General features: G+C 37.2%; 1 protein-coding gene across 1 annotated transcript; it reads left to right on the forward strand.

Moving 5' to 3' along the window:
* Positions 1-1,845: 1,845 nt before the first annotated feature.
* Positions 1,846-5,392, forward strand: PATE3 (prostate and testis expressed 3). Its single transcript, XM_011934621.1, has 3 exons — positions 1,846-1,929; positions 3,180-3,302; positions 4,275-5,392. Exons 1-3 carry the CDS (start codon positions 1,881-1,883, stop codon positions 4,397-4,399), a joined length of 297 nt encoding a protein of 98 aa, XP_011790011.1. The 5' UTR covers positions 1,846-1,880; the 3' UTR covers positions 4,400-5,392.
* Positions 5,393-15,536: the final 10,144 nt, after the last annotated feature.

Here is a 15,536-nt window from a genome sequence, read left to right on the forward strand (position 1 = left end):
AGGATGGTCTCGATCTCCTGACCTCGTGATCCACCCGTCTCGGCCTCCCAAAGTGCTGGGATTACAGGCTTGAGCCACCGCGCCCGGCCAAGAAGTTGTTTTCAAGAGAAAATGTGATGGATGAGGTACTGTGGGAGGCTGAGAAGTAGGTCAGAGGACTCCAACATTTGGGTAGAGTTGCAAAATTCTACAATGTTAACTGGAAATAATTGGTACAATGGAGATTCGAAACACAACTGGCCTTTCAGAAGGCATCTGCCAAGGAGAAACTTGAAGGAAGAAAAGAAACTGCAAATCCATTTCAGTTTAACCTAGAATGTCTGTTCTTTTGCTCTGATTCTAGTGTTGCTCCCTCTCTTTATTTTCTTATGTTTAATTTTTATTTTTATAGATTCAGGGAGTACATACACAGGCTTATGATATGGACAGATCATCGAATGGTGAAGTTTGGGTATCTAGCGTATCCAACACCTAAAGAGTGAATATTATACCTAGCAGGTAATTTTTAAATAGAGGATAAAGCAGAGAAAACAAGTGACAAATGAAATGCCCTAATAACTTGGTAAGCCCAGGCTCCAAAGGCTCAGAAGTTTGTCTTCTTGATAAGCCTGGGAATGTTCTGAAAAATGCTATCCAGTGTTCAACACCCTCTTTTAAAACATGGTAGAGTAGAAAACTAGATCCAAAGGCCTCACAACCTTACTCTCCATTCTGGAATCAATTCTTTCAAAGGAACCAGTTCCCTCTTGTGTAAGTCTCTAAGACTTCTTGCTCTCTTCTTAGGCAAAGGTGGGCTCCATACTCTGTTTGTTCATAGAGAAGAAACATTGTAAATTTTGTGACACTTAACAAAAGATCATATTTTACCCAGTCTTCATCTGATGTCTAAAAAATGTCAGACGCAATATGTTTCAATGATCATATTGTTCCTACAACTAAAGAACATGTTGTTAAAGCAGTTTAGTATGGAATATTTCTAGTATCTCTAACCAAGTGCCATCAGCCATTGGCTGGTGGTTCAGGAGACTTAGAATGCCAGGAGTGGTCATGGTTTTCCAGTACTTTACCCATAGTGAATCTTAACTGAGTTAGCTTTCATAAAGACAGACATTTAAATTATGAACAAAAAACTAGCCAGATTCAAAATATAAATTTGCTAAAGATCACGTCACGGAATAATTCTAGAGAGGATTTAATGGCTCCACAAAGTACATAGTCCCTGGTCTTGAAGGACAGATTTCTTGTAAGTAAAAGTTCGGGACTGAGAATCAAACGTTCTAGGTGGAAGGTCAAGCTTGGTCACAGACTATATATCTTGTCCTCTCTCACTCTCTGGTTTCTTACCCATAATGTGAGGAGCCAGGTGAGCTTGTCTGCCTTATTCATTGCTTGGTGTCACTCATGTAACTGTGCTGGCATATACAATTTCTCAACAAACATTTGTTGAATGCATGAATAAATCTCAGGGAGGCATTGAATCACGGTGGTGAAACGTGTGGACCCTAGAATTAGGAAGTCATACTTCGAGTACCAGCACTATCAGTCACTGGATATGTGACCAGGGATAAGCTTCTGGAACCTCAATAAACCTGTTTCCTCCTCTGTGAAATTGGGATAAGAATAATAATATCAAAACCATATGTTTTTTAAAAGGTTAGCTCCATGCAAACCTCAGCATTTATTAATTTTCTTTATTCTCTGCCGTGAGGAGGGCAGCCAATGAACTGGAGCTCCAAGAGGAAACCTTGTGTGACTGGCTCTCCCCAGGCATGAATAATCACTAGCCTACGATGAAGAAGAAGGTTTCCTCTCTGGAGCCTAAAGACCTGTGCTTGCAGCCCCTAGTGTCTTTTTCCTGCACAAGAGATTTCCGGGTCAGGATGAACAAACACTTCTTGTTCCTCTTCCCCCTGTGCTGCCTCATTGTGGGTGAGTCCCGGACCTGAGGGGTATACTTGAGAGACAGGATCTAGGGAGCTCCAGGGAAACTACAGGTGTAGTATGCGTCCATGCAGGGCTGAGCTTTGGCCACTTTTATGAGCCAGGGGAAGCCGGCCTCCAGAAAGCTCCTTTGCCTTCTCTGCCAACTCTTCCATCCTTTTCAACCTCCTGCCATTCTCCTCCAGGTGGGCAGGCCTCTGTCCTGCCCTTTTAACCCACTTTCTCCCTCGGTCCCTACCATTCCCCATAGTCCCAAGCCCTGGCAAGATTTTCCTTAGGGCATCCTTTTTATTTGTAAACCTATATCCCATTTGTTGAGGGAGATGTCAGTCTATAATGAATAATTTTCAGTTTATTTTAGGACTGAACAATGGCTTTTGATACCCTTTTCAGAGACTTTATGTTACAACAAGTAATTCTATGAGAGGAAGTACTGAATGCTCTGGAATCAGACAGATTTTTTTCATGGTTTGTGGTCACAGTCTCGAACTCTCTGTACCTTTGGTTGCTCATTCAAGAAATGGGGACAATGGTGCCTGCTTACAAGGCTTTTGTGAGGATTAAATCAGATGCAACTTGAGTGAACATGACCCAAATGGGATGCTCAATCATTGCTACTTTCCTTTCTCATTCAGGTGGTCCAGGGATATTTTTTAAAATTAAACCTGTATTTTGAATAGCTCACCCCACAGAACCTCATAAAAGTGTCACTTATGGTACTACTATTGATGATGCCTTTATGTAGATTCAGATTGAAGCTCAAAATAACAGAATATATCACCTAACAATACCCAAGCAGCAATATACAACACAAAACAATGGCAAATGTTAGAAACCCAGTAATAGTAACAATAGCTTGGGTGAAATATTTTAAAGACCTCACCTTCCTTATCACACCCATATCTCTAGTAGGCCAGGCTGGCATTCATAGCACCATTTTTAAGCTGGAGAAATCAGTGACGTGGAGGCGAACTTTTCGCTTAAAGTTATCCAGGTTAAAAGGGCTAAAGCTGGGATCAGAATCCTTTTATTCATATGGTGACATTTTCTTTTTATTAAAACTCTGAAATGAGGAGTTCATAAGAGCTCCAACTGTTTACTGCCTAAATACCCCAACCAGGAGCTCTTCATCTGCCCGCCCTCTCCACTATTCATTCCCCACCTCCATCAAATATTTCCAGCTCCATTCCAAGTCCCCACTTTTGCCTGGTCTCACACCATCTCTGTGTTCTCTGCAGCAGTGACATCACTTCGGTGCATAACATGCCACCTTCGCACACGGACAGACCGCTGCAGAAGAGGCTTTGGTGCCTGTACTGCTCAGAAGGATGAGGCATGCATGCTCTTAAAGATCTACCAGGGTAAGTTAGAGGGTCAGGGAAGGTGTTGTAAGATTCTTAGAATCCTTAGGATAGTGCTTCAGCAATTTCACATCTCAAGAGAAGAACCAATGCAGAGTGCCCCTGAGCACAGATGGCAGCACAGGTCCCTGTGCATACAGACAGAAGATGATTTCAGTCAATGAGACAGGAGGGAGAAGTTGGGATTCTATATTTCCAAGAAAACTGACCAACCAGATTTTTTTTTGGTAATTGACACATAACAATTGTTCATATTTATGAGTACATGTGATATTTTTATACAAGCCTTCAATGTGTAATGATCAAATCATGGTAATAAGGATATTAATCAACTCAAACATGTATCATTTCTTTGTATTGAGAACATTCCGTATGTTCTCCTCTAGCTATTTTGAAACATACAATAAAGAAAATATGGTATATACACACAACAGAATATTATTCAACCATAAAAATAAATGAAATTCTGTCCCTTGCAGAAACACAGGTAAGGCTCGAGGTCATAATATTAAACGAAATAAGCCAGGCACAGAAAGACAAATATCGCATGTTCTCACTCGTGTACAGGAGCTAAAAAGAAGTTAATGTCATGGAGGTGAGACTACAGTGATGATTACCAAAGGCTGAGAAGAGTGGCGGAAGGAGAGGACGAAGAGGGGCTGGTTAATGACCAAACTGATTTTGACTTTGAAGACACTAAATCACTAGTTGCTAATCTAGCCAGAGAGAAAAATGAAGCAGCTACACAGAGTTGAGGATGTTCAGGGACCTCAGGCAAACAACCCCTGCAGCTGACCAGTGACCTCTGTATCTCCCCGCCTGGGTGCTTTTAGGGAGTATAAGCTGGGAAGCCATCCCTCAACCTACCCTGATGCCTGATTAAATTTTCACCAACAGAACTAGTGCTGGGTTTTACTCACCTTGGAGAGCTTAAATCAAATGCTTATTTTCTGTGGTTCTTTCCTATTTTAGGCAATACTCTGCAGATATCATACATGGTGTGTCAGAAATTCTGCAGAGACATGACATTTGATATCGGGAATCGGACTTATGTTCATACATGCTGCAACCACAATTACTGTAACTTCCAACTCTAAGATATTTGCCCTCCTGAGGTCTCGCTTTGGAATGTCCCCAATGTTGCTCATCCTTCGCACTCTGAAGCCCTTGCTTTCCTTTCGTGTCTGTCCTGACAATACCCCTGCCCTCTCGTTAACCTAAGAAGACTAAGCTAGTGTCATCCTTTCTGGTGTCTTCAGCTTGGCTTCTCCCTCAGTCAGAGAATAGTGGTTCTGAACAATGGATTTCTCCTGTTATCGGGAATATCGGCATTGCCATACTCCAAGAAACCTGCCCCAAGAGTTCCTGTGCAGTAAAATTTAAAGCAGGGACATTCTAGAACCTTAATTGGCTTAACTAGTTCAGGTACACCGGAAAGCCTTCAGCTAAAAATTCACAATATTTTTATCTAAAATTCCCATGTGTCAGGAGAATGATTAAGCAGAAATAGCAAGAAAATGGATGACAGATACTGAAGATTTTTCTCTACAGACACCAAGTTATTTCTACTGGCAGGCAGTGCCCACTTCAAACTCAGTCATTGTGATTTTCCTGGCATTTACAAACTACATCCTTACATTGTTATTAGGAGATAGCAAACAAGGGACTTCCTGGCCTCTGTGACAATCACTGAGCTCTCACATAGCCGCTACTACTCCTATTGAGATGTACATTCAAGGTGCATCAGAACTCTAATTTCTTCCCCTCCCATTCCTAAACCTTCTCTCTTCCTTTCCTCCTTTGCCATTCACCTTTACTATCACCTCCCACCTCCATTATCACCTCCCCATTGTGACACAAACTCCCTGTAGAAGGAGGAGGTCCTTTGAAGCTTTGCCCCATGTGTCAGATGACACCTGAGGCATATAATCTAGGGTGAGCTGCCTTTCAGGATCCCTCAGCAAAAGGAGGCAAACATAGTCAAAATACCATCTACCCTATACAGCTTTCTTGAGACTTGGGGGCCTGGCTCAAAGAGATTTGTCTGTTGTTTGCTGCCCATCTTTAAGTAATAAACAGACTTCACATAACTTGTTGTGTGTCGGCGTGTTCTGTCTCATCGAACTCAGACAAATAGGTAACTAAAGCATGATGGAACTAAATAGTAGCCCAAGATATAGTGGGACTCCTGTTTCTGGCGACGGGCAGAGTGCGGATTCCTGTTATTCTCCAGGAAGTGGGAGTCCTTGCTTGGGATTGGTAATTAGCATTGCACTTCTATATTCATGAAACAATTATGACTGTTCTGGAACTTATTATAAATGAAATCACACAGAAACTATTCACTTAAACCTGGCTTCTTTTACTCACCATAATACTGTTTTAATTTTTAAATTCTTAATTTTAGTAGGTACATAGTTGGTGTACATATTTATGGGGTACATGAGATATTCTCACAAAGGCATGCAAAGCACAATAATCACATCACGGAGAATGGGGTATCCATCCCATCAAGCATTTATCCTTTGTGTTACAAACAATTATATTCTTTTAGTTATTTTTAAATGCGCAATTATTACTAACTGTAGTTGCCTGTTGTGCTATCAAATACTAAATATCATTCATTCATTCAATTTTTTGTACCCAATAACCGTCACGACCTCCCCTCCAACCCCCCACTATCATTCCAAACCTCTAGTAACCACCCTTCTAATCTCTATGTTCATGATGAATTCAATTGTTTTGATTTTTAGATCCTACAAATAAGTAAGAACATGTGATGTTTGTCTTTCTGTGCCTGACTTATTTCACTTAACAGAATGACCTCCAGTCCATCCATTGTTGTCATTGTTGCAAATGACTGGATCCCACTTTTTTTATGGCTGAATAGTACTCACTTGTGTATATTTACCACATGTTCTCTATCCATTTATCTATTGATGGAAAGTTAGCTTGCTTCCAAATTTTGGCTATTGGGAAGAGGGCTGCAACAAAGAGTGCAGATATCTCTTCAATGTGCTGATTTTCTCTCTTTTGCATATATACCCAGCAGTGGGACTGCTGGATCATATGCTGGCTCTATTTTTAGTTTCTTGAGAAACCTCCAAACTGTTCTCCATAGTGGTTGTACTAATTTACATTCCCATCAGCAGTGTGTGAGGGTTCCCTTTTCTCCACATCCATGTCAGCATTTGTTACTGCCTGTCTTTTGGATATGTCATTTTAACTGGGATAAGGTATCGCATTGTAGTTTTGATTTGCATTTCTCTGATGATCAATGATGTTCAGAACACTTTCATATGTCTGTTTTCCATTTGCATGTCTTCTTCTGAGAAATGTCTATTCCAATCTTTCGCCCATTTTTGACTGGATTATTAGATTTCTTCCTATAAAGTTGTTTGAGCTCTTTATATATCCCGGTCATTATTCTCTTGTCAGATGGGTAGTTTGGAAATATTTTCTCCCATTCTGTGGGTTGTCTCTTCACTTTGCTAATATTGTTTCCTTTGATATGCAGAAGTTTACATTGATGTTATCCCATTTGTCCATTTTTCCTTTGATTATCTGTGCTTATATGGTATTGCCAAAGAAATTTTTGACCACAACAATGTCCTGGAGAATTTCCTAAAAGTTCCCTTACATTCATTTAATGGTTCAAGTCTTTAATCCATTTTGATATGATTTGTGTATATGGTGAGAGGTAGTGGTCAAGTTTCATTCTTTTGCATATGGATATCCAGTTTTCCCAGTGCCATTTATTGAGGAGTCTGTCTTTTCCCCAGTGTATGTTCTTGGTACCTTTGTCAAAAATAAGTTTGCTGTATGTGTGTGGATTTGTTTCCGAATTCTCTATTCTGTTCTATGTGTTCTACGTATTCTGTTCTAAGTCCGTGTGTCTGTTTTTATGCCAGTACCATGCTGTTTTGGTGACTATATCTCTGTACTATAATTTGAAGTCAGGTAATGTGATTCCTCCAGTTTTGTTCATTTTGTTCAGAATACCTTTGGATATTCTGGGTCTTCTCTGATTCCATGTAAATTTTAGTATTGTTTGTCTATTTTGGTAAAGAATGTCATTGGGATTTTGATAAAAATTGCATTGAATCTGTAGAACATTTTGGGTAGTATGGACATTTTAACACTATTGATTCTTATAATCCATGAACATGAAATGTAATTTAATTTTTTAATGTCTTCTTCAATTTCTTTCATCAGTGTTTTATAGTTTTTGTTGTAGAGATATTTTACTTCTTTGGTTAAGTTCATACCTAAGTATTTAATTTTTTCTGTGGCTATCATAAATTGGATTTCTTTCTTGATTCCTTTCCCAGAATGGTTGCTATTGGCATACATAAATGTTACTAATTTTTGAATGTCGATTGTGTATTCTGCAACTTTATTGAGTGTGTTTATTAGTTCTATTTTTTGGTGGAGTCTTTAGGTTTTTCCTACTACAAGATCATATCATCTGCAAACAAGGACAATTTGAATTCTTCCTTTCCAATTTGGATGCCTTTTATTTTCCTCTCTTGTCTGATTGCTCTAGCTAGAAATTCCAGTACTATGTTGAATAACAGAGGTGAAATGGGCATTCTAGATCTAAGAGGAAAGATTTTCAGGTTTTTTTTTTCATTTTTTATGATATTAGCTGTGGGTCTGTCATATATGGTTTTTATTATGTTGAGGTATGTTCATTCTATACACAGTTTTGTGAAGGCTTTGAACATGAAGGGATGTTGAACTGTATTAAATGCTTTTTAGCATCAGTTGAAAATATATTGTCCTTCATTCTGTCAATATGGTGTATCACATTGATTGATTTGCATATGTTGAAGCATCCTTGCATCCCTAGTATAAATCCCACTTGGTCATGATGAATGATCTTTTTAATGTATTCTTGACTTAGGTTTGCTGGTATTTTGTTTGGGATTTTGCACTAATATTCATCAGTGATATTTACCCACAGTTTTCTTTTTTTGATGTGTCTTTGTCTGGTTCTGGTATCAGGTAATATTGGTTTCACTGAATAAGTTTGGAAGCATTCCCTTCTCTTCTATTTCTCAGAATAGTTTGAGTAGAATTGACATTAGTTTTTTAAATGTTTGGTAGAACTCAGCAGTGCAACCATCAAGTCCTGGGCTTTTTTTAACTGAGTGACTTTTAATTTCTGTTTTGGTCTTGTTACTTTTTACTGGTCTCTTCAGGTTTTGAACTTCTTCATGTTTGAATCTTTGCAGGTTATATGTGCTTGGGAATTCATTCATTTATTCTAGATTTTCCAGTTTATTGGCATATAATTGCTCACAGTACCCACTAATGATCCTTGGAATTTCTGTGATATCAGTTGTAATGTCTCCTATTTCATCTCTAGTTTTAATTATTTGGGTCTTCCCTCTTTTTTTCTTAGTCTGGATAAAGGTTTGTCAATTTTGTTTATCTTTTTAAAGAAACCAACTTTTGGTTTCATTGCTCTCTTGTATTGTTTTCCATCATTTCAAATTCATTTATTTCTGCTCTGATCATTATTTCTTTTCATCTACTAATTTTGAGTTTGGTTTGCTCTTGCTTTTCTAGTTCTTTAAGATGCATCATTAGGTCATTTATTTGAAGTTTTTTTTCTTTTTTGATGTAGGCACTTATAGCTATAAGTTCACCTCTTAGTACTGCTTTCACTGTATTCCATAGGTTTTGGTATGTTGTCTATTATTTGTTTCAAGACATTTCTCAATTTCTCAATTTTTTCATTGACCCACTGGTCATTTGGGAGTATACTGTTTAATTTCCATGTGTTTGTATACTTTTCAAAATTCCTCTTGTTATTGATTTCTCATTTTATTCCTTTTGCTCAGAGAAGATGTTTGGCATTATTTCAACTTTTTTGAATGTTTTAAGACTTGTTTTGTGACCTGCCATAGGACATATCCTTGAGAATGATTCATGTGCTGAGAAGAATGTGTATTCTGCACCTGTTGGATGATATATTTTGTAAATATCCATTAGATCCATTTGTTCTATAGTGCAGATAAAGTCTGATGTTTCTTTGTTAATTTTCTGTTTTGATGATCTGTCCAATGCTGAAAGAGGGATGTTGAAGTATTCAGCTATGATTTTATTGAGATATTTCTCTTTAACTCTAATAACATTTGCTTTATATATTTCATGCTCCAGGACTCTGTCCTGGTCTGCAAATTCTTCACTAAAAAGTCTGCATACAGACATATTAGAACTCCATTGTATGTGATTTGTTTATTTTCTCTTACTGCTTTTAAGATTCATGCTTTATCCTTGACCTTTGGGAATTTGGGTTAAATCTGTTTACTGTTCTATCATCTTCTTGTATTTGAATATTAATCTCTCTCTCTATGTTCGGGAAGTTCTCTGATATTAGACATTTGAATAAACTTTCTATCACTGTCTCTTTTTCTACCTCCTCTTTAAGGTCAATAACTCTTAGATTTGCCCTTTTGAGGTTGTCTTCTATACCTTATAGGCATGCTTCATTCTTTTTTTTTTTTTTTTTTTTTTTTGCATTCTCAGCCCATGCTGCTTTATTGCTAAAAAATATAAATACACAGGTGCAGAGTTTCCAACTCTTTTAACAGTTCCTTTTTACACCAAAGAATTAAATTTCTTCTTCAAAAAACCCAAAGATGCATAGATTAAAAAGCAAGCTGCCTTTTGTAATACTTCAAATAATATTCAATGAAATTCTTTTTCACATTATACACCAATAGTGCAATAGAGAATATGAAGGACAGCAAATAAACACAGTGAGCAACTCTTATTCTCACAAGGCAGTAAGTAAAGTATAATGTGAAGGACAGTCTAAGATAATCTTTCTGGTTGTAAGAGATGGGTGGTTTTAAGATAAGTGTCAAGACTGTTACTGTTTAATGATTGATGATAATGTATTACTAGGATACCTTTCTTACCCCTGGGAGAAAAATATTTTTTCACTGATGGAATGACATATCATCACCAAGGGAGAAAAAAATCTGAAAACTGCCAGTAACTAAGATACCTATTCTGACTTTAAAGAAGGTATACGAATTGATGGAGAAATCCTTCTTTCTTATTCTTTTCTTCTTTTGTCTCTTCTGACTGTGAATTTTCAAATAGCTTGTCTTCAAGATTACTTATTCTTTCTTCTGTTTCATCAATTCTGCTATTAAGAGACTGATGCATTCTGTAGAATGTCCATTGCATTTTTCAACTCTAGAACTTCTAATTGATTCTTTTAAATTATTTCTGTCTCTTGGTTAAAGATGTCTAATAGAATTTTGAATTTCTTCTCTCTGTTATCTTGAATTTCTTTGAGTTTCCTCAAAACCACTATTATTTGGGAGAAATTGGCCAAAACACAGTGGCTGCAGGACGCAAGAAAGTCTGAAAGCCAATAGGGCAGGCATTAAACCTTAAAGTTCCAAAACGATCTCCTTTGACTCCATGTCTCACATCCAGGCCACGCTGATGCAAGAGGTTGGCTCCCAAGGCCTTAGGCAGCTCTGACCCTGTGGCTTTGCAGGGTACAGCCCCCCTCCCAGCAGCTTTCACAGGCTGGTGTTGAATGTCTGTGACTTTCCAGGCATATGGTGCAAGCTGTCAATAGATCTACCATTCTGGAGTCTGAAGGATAGTGGCCTTCTTCTCACAGCTCCATTAGGCAGTGCCCAGGTAGGGACTCTGTGTTGTGGCTCCAACCCCATCTTTCCCCTCTGCACTGCCCTAGCAGAGGTTCCCCATGAGGGCTCCACCCCTGCAACACACCTCTGCCTGGACATCAGATGTTTCCATAGATTCTCTGATATCTAGGCAGAGGATCCCAAACCTCAATTCTTGACTTCTGTGCACCTGCCAGACCAACACCACGTGGAAGCTACCAAGGCTTAGAGCTTGAACCCTCTGAAGCCATGGCCTGAGCTGTAACTTGTCCCCTTTAGTCACAACTGGAGCAGCTGGGATGCAGTGCACACAGCAGGGGTCCCTAGACCCACCCCAGAAAACTATTTTTCCCTCCTAAGCCTCTGGGCCTGTGATGGGAGGGGCTGCCATGAAGGGTTCTGACATGTCCTAAAGACATTTTTCCCTTTGTCTTGGAGATTACCTTTTGGTTTCTCATTACTTATGCAAATTTCTGCAGCCAGATTGAATTTCTCCCCAGAATTTTTTTTTATTACATTATCAGGCTGCCAATTTTCCAAACTTTTATGCTCTGCTTCCTCTTGAATGGTTTGCCACTTAGGAATTTCTTCAGCCAGATGCCCTAAATCATCTCTCTGAACTTTCAAGTTCCACACATCTCTAGGGCAGTGGCAAAATGCTGCCAGTCTCTTTGCATAGCAAGAGTGACTTTTACTCCAGTTCCCACAAGTTCCTCATCTCCATCTGAGACTACCTCAGCCTGGACTTTATTGTCCATATCCCTATCAGCATTTTGATCAAAGCTATTTAACAAGTCTCTAGGAAGTTCCAGACTTTCCCACATCTTCCTGCCTTCTGAGTCCTCTAAGTCTCTAGGAAGTTCCAAACTTTCCCACATTTTTCTGCCTTCTTCTGAGCCCTCTAAACTGTTCTAACCTCTGCCTGTTACCCAATTCCAAAGTCACTTCCACATTTTTGGGTATCTTTACAGCAATGCCTCATTACCTGGTACCAATTTACTGTATTAGTCTGTTCTCATGCTGCTAATAAAGACATACCTGAGACTGGGTAATTTACAAAGGAAAGAGATTTAATTGACTCACAATTCCGCAGGGCTGATCGGCCTCAGGAAACTTACAATCACGGCATAAGGGGAAGCAAACATGTTCTTCTTCTCCTTCTTCACGTGGTGGCAACAAGGAGAACTGCAGACTGAAGTGGAGAAAAATCCCCTTATAAAACCATTAGACCTCAGGATAACTCACTCACTATCATGAGAACAGCATGGAGGTAACTGCCCCCATGATTCAATTACCTCCCACTGGGTACCTCCCACGACACATGGTGATTATGGGAACTACAATTCAAGATGAGATTTAGGTGGAGACACAGCCAAACGATATCAATCATGATCAATGATATTTTAATGTGTTGTTGAATTCAGTTTGTTAGTATTTTCTTGAAGATTTTTTTTTTTTATAAATATTCATCAGATATGTGAGCCCGTAGTTTTGTTTTTCTGATGTCTTTCTCTGGTTTGGCATCAGGATAATACTGGCCTCATAGAATGAGTTTGGATGTATTCCCTCCTCCTCTATTTTTTGGAATAGTTTGAGTAGAATTGGTATTAGTTCTTTAAATGTTTGATATAATTCAGTAGTAAAAATGTTGGATCTCATTCCTCACTTTACTGGGAGACTTTGTGTTATTACATTGATCTCATTACTTATTATTGGTCTGTTCAGGTTTTGGATTTCTTCTGATTCAATTTGGTTGGTTGTATGTATCTAGGAATTTGTCCATTTCTTCTAGAGTTTCCAATTTATTGGCATATGGTTACTCCTGTTAGCCACTGATGACCCTTATCCTTTCATTTTCTGCAGTATCAGTTCTACTATCTCCTTTTTCATTTCCAATTTTATTTATTTGAATCTTCTCTCTTTTTTCTTAGTCTGGTTAAAGGCTTGTCAATTTTGTTTAACTTTTCAAAAAACCAAGTTTTTGTTTCACGAATCTTTTGTATTTTTTAATTTCAGTTTCATTTGTTTCTACTCTGGTCTTTATTAATTCTCTTCTTCTGCTAATTTTGGGTTTGGTTTGCTCTTGTTTTTCTAATTCTTTAATATGAATTGTTAGTTTGTTCATTTGAAGGTTTTTTAAATGTAGGCACTTAAGAGTTGTAAACTTCTGTCTTAGTACTGCTTTTGCTATATCCCATAGGTTTTGGTATATTGTGCTTCCATTCTATTTGTCTCAAGAATTTTTTCAATTTTCTTTTTAATTTCTTCATTGACCCACTGGTCATTTACGTGCAATTCAGGAGCATATTGTTTAATTTCCATGTATTTGTATAGTTTCCAACTTTCCTCTTATGATTTCTAGTTTTATTCCATTGCGGTCAGAGAAGATGCTTGCTATTATTTCATTTTTATAAAATGTTTTACAACTTGTGTTGTGACCTAATGTATGATGAGAATGATCCATGTGCTGAGAAGATCAATGTGTATTCTCCAACTCTTAGATGAAGTTAATATTTACTAGATTCATTGGTCTGTAGTGCAGATTAAGTCTTATGTTTCTTTGTTGATTTTCTATCTGGAAGATCTGTCCAATTCTGAAAGTGGGGTGTTTAAGTCTGCGGTTATTATTGTATTGAAGTCTATCTCTCTCTTTAACTCTAATAATATTTCCTTCATATATCTGAGTGCTCCAGTGTTGGGTGTATAAATATTTAAAATTATTACAGCCTCTTGCGGACTTGACCTCTTTGTCATTATACTGTGATATAATGATATCACTTCTCCTTTGCCTCTTCTAGATTTTATCTGGAAATGTATTTTGTCTTATATAAGTACAGCAACTCCTGCTCTTTTTTGGTTTTCATTGGCATGGAATCTCTTTTTTCATCTCTTCGTTTTCAGTCTATGTGTGTCTTTGTAGGTGAAGTGTTTCCTACAGGCAACAGATCAATGAGTCTTGTATTTTCATCCATTCAGCCGGTGTATGTCTTTTGATCAGAGAGTTTAGTCCATTTACAGTCAATGTTATTATTGATAAGGACTTATTCCTGCCATTTTGTTATTTATTTTCTGGTTGTTTTTTGGTCTCCTCTTTATTCTTTATTGCCTTTCTGTCTTCCCCTAGTGAAGGTGACTTTCTCTGGTAATATGATTTAGTTTCTTACTTTTTATAGATTTTAGTTTCTACTTTGCTATGCCTTTTCTTCTTTCTTATTTCTTCATGTTTTTTTGTCTACTATTTTGAGTTGGGTGTATTGGTTGTTTCTTTTCTTTTTCTTTTTATGTTTATTTAATACTATGAATTTTTTTCTGAAAAATGCCTTGGCTATATTTTACAATTTCTGATATTTTATGTTTCCCTATACTTGCTATTAAGAAGTTCTGCATTTTTGTCTTAAATTTTTCTGTTTATGTAAGAGTTACTAAACAGTATGTTGCTACATTTCCAGCTTGCAGTGCTTTGTTGGATTGGTTTTTAGCAACTAGTTTATCACACTGTAGTAAGTGAATATTGCTTATGTTAATTCTATTTTTGGAAGTTATCAAGTATTTCTTTGAGGCATTGCGAAGGTTTCTCAAGTTCAGATATTTGAAAGAACCACCAGACTTCATAGAACACACTTACTCTCTGTGGAACACACAAATTCATAGAGCATACTTAATAAGATCTTTATTTAAAGATAAAAGACACTGCAGCAAAGGAAACAGTGCAAACACTGAGAGATCTGAGAGAAATCCCATGCACAAACTCTACAGTCATTTTTTTGCACAGAGACCTCACTCTGTCTTTGGATTGCGCAATCACAGTCTGTGTGTGGAATCTTGGCTTCAGGAAACATCAAAGAGTTACAACATGTCAGTCAGACAAGATGAATAAATTCCAGAGATCTATTGTACAGCATGGTAACTATTGTTAATAATAATGTATATTATACTTACAAATTGCTAAAAGTAGACATTAAATGTTTTAATGACAAAACATAACAAGTATATGAGGTAGATAAGTTAGTTGATTTAACTATTTCACAATATATACATATATCCAAACATCATATTGTACTATCTTCCTATCTTTCTTCATGATGTGATGATTTTTTGTAGTGATATGCCTTGATCCCTTTATCTTTGTCTGTGTGTGTATGTGTGTGTGTGTGTGTGTGTGAATCTACTACAGACTTTTTCTTTCTGGTTACCAAAAGACTTACATAAAACATTTTATCATTAGAACAGTCTATTTTAATCAGATTAAATCTGAACTAGCTGCATACAAAAACTCTACACTTTATCTTCTTTTTCCCTCACATTATATTTTATTGATGCACAATTTACATCTTTTATATATTGTTTATTAACAAATTATTATAGTTATAGTTGTTTTTAATGTCATTGTCTTTTAACTTTTTACTAGACTTAAAAGTGATTTATGTACTACTAATACAGTATTAAAGTATTGTGAATTTGACTATATTCTTACCTTTACAGTGAGATTTATATTCTCATATGTTTTTATGATGTTAGTATCTTTCTTTTTCAATTTAAGGCACGCTCTTTAGCACTTTTTCTTTTTTTTTTT

The sequence above is a fragment of the Colobus angolensis genome, unplaced genomic scaffold (genome assembly GCF_000951035.1).
Source record: "Colobus angolensis palliatus isolate OR3802 unplaced genomic scaffold, Cang.pa_1.0 Scaffold137, whole genome shotgun sequence".
NCBI classification, from domain to species: domain Eukaryota; kingdom Metazoa; phylum Chordata; class Mammalia; order Primates; family Cercopithecidae; genus Colobus; species Colobus angolensis.

Coding starts and splice junctions, on each gene's coding strand:
- PATE3 (XM_011934621.1), top strand. CDS start 1,881: ATGAACAAACACTTCTTGTTCCTCTTCCCCCTGTGCTGCCTCATTGTG. Junction 1,930..3,179: donor CCTGTGCTGCCTCATTGTGG/GTGAGTCCCGGA, acceptor TGTTCTCTGCAG/CAGTGACATCACTTCGGTGC. Junction 3,303..4,274: donor GCTCTTAAAGATCTACCAGG/GTAAGTTAGAGG, acceptor TTCCTATTTTAG/GCAATACTCTGCAGATATCA.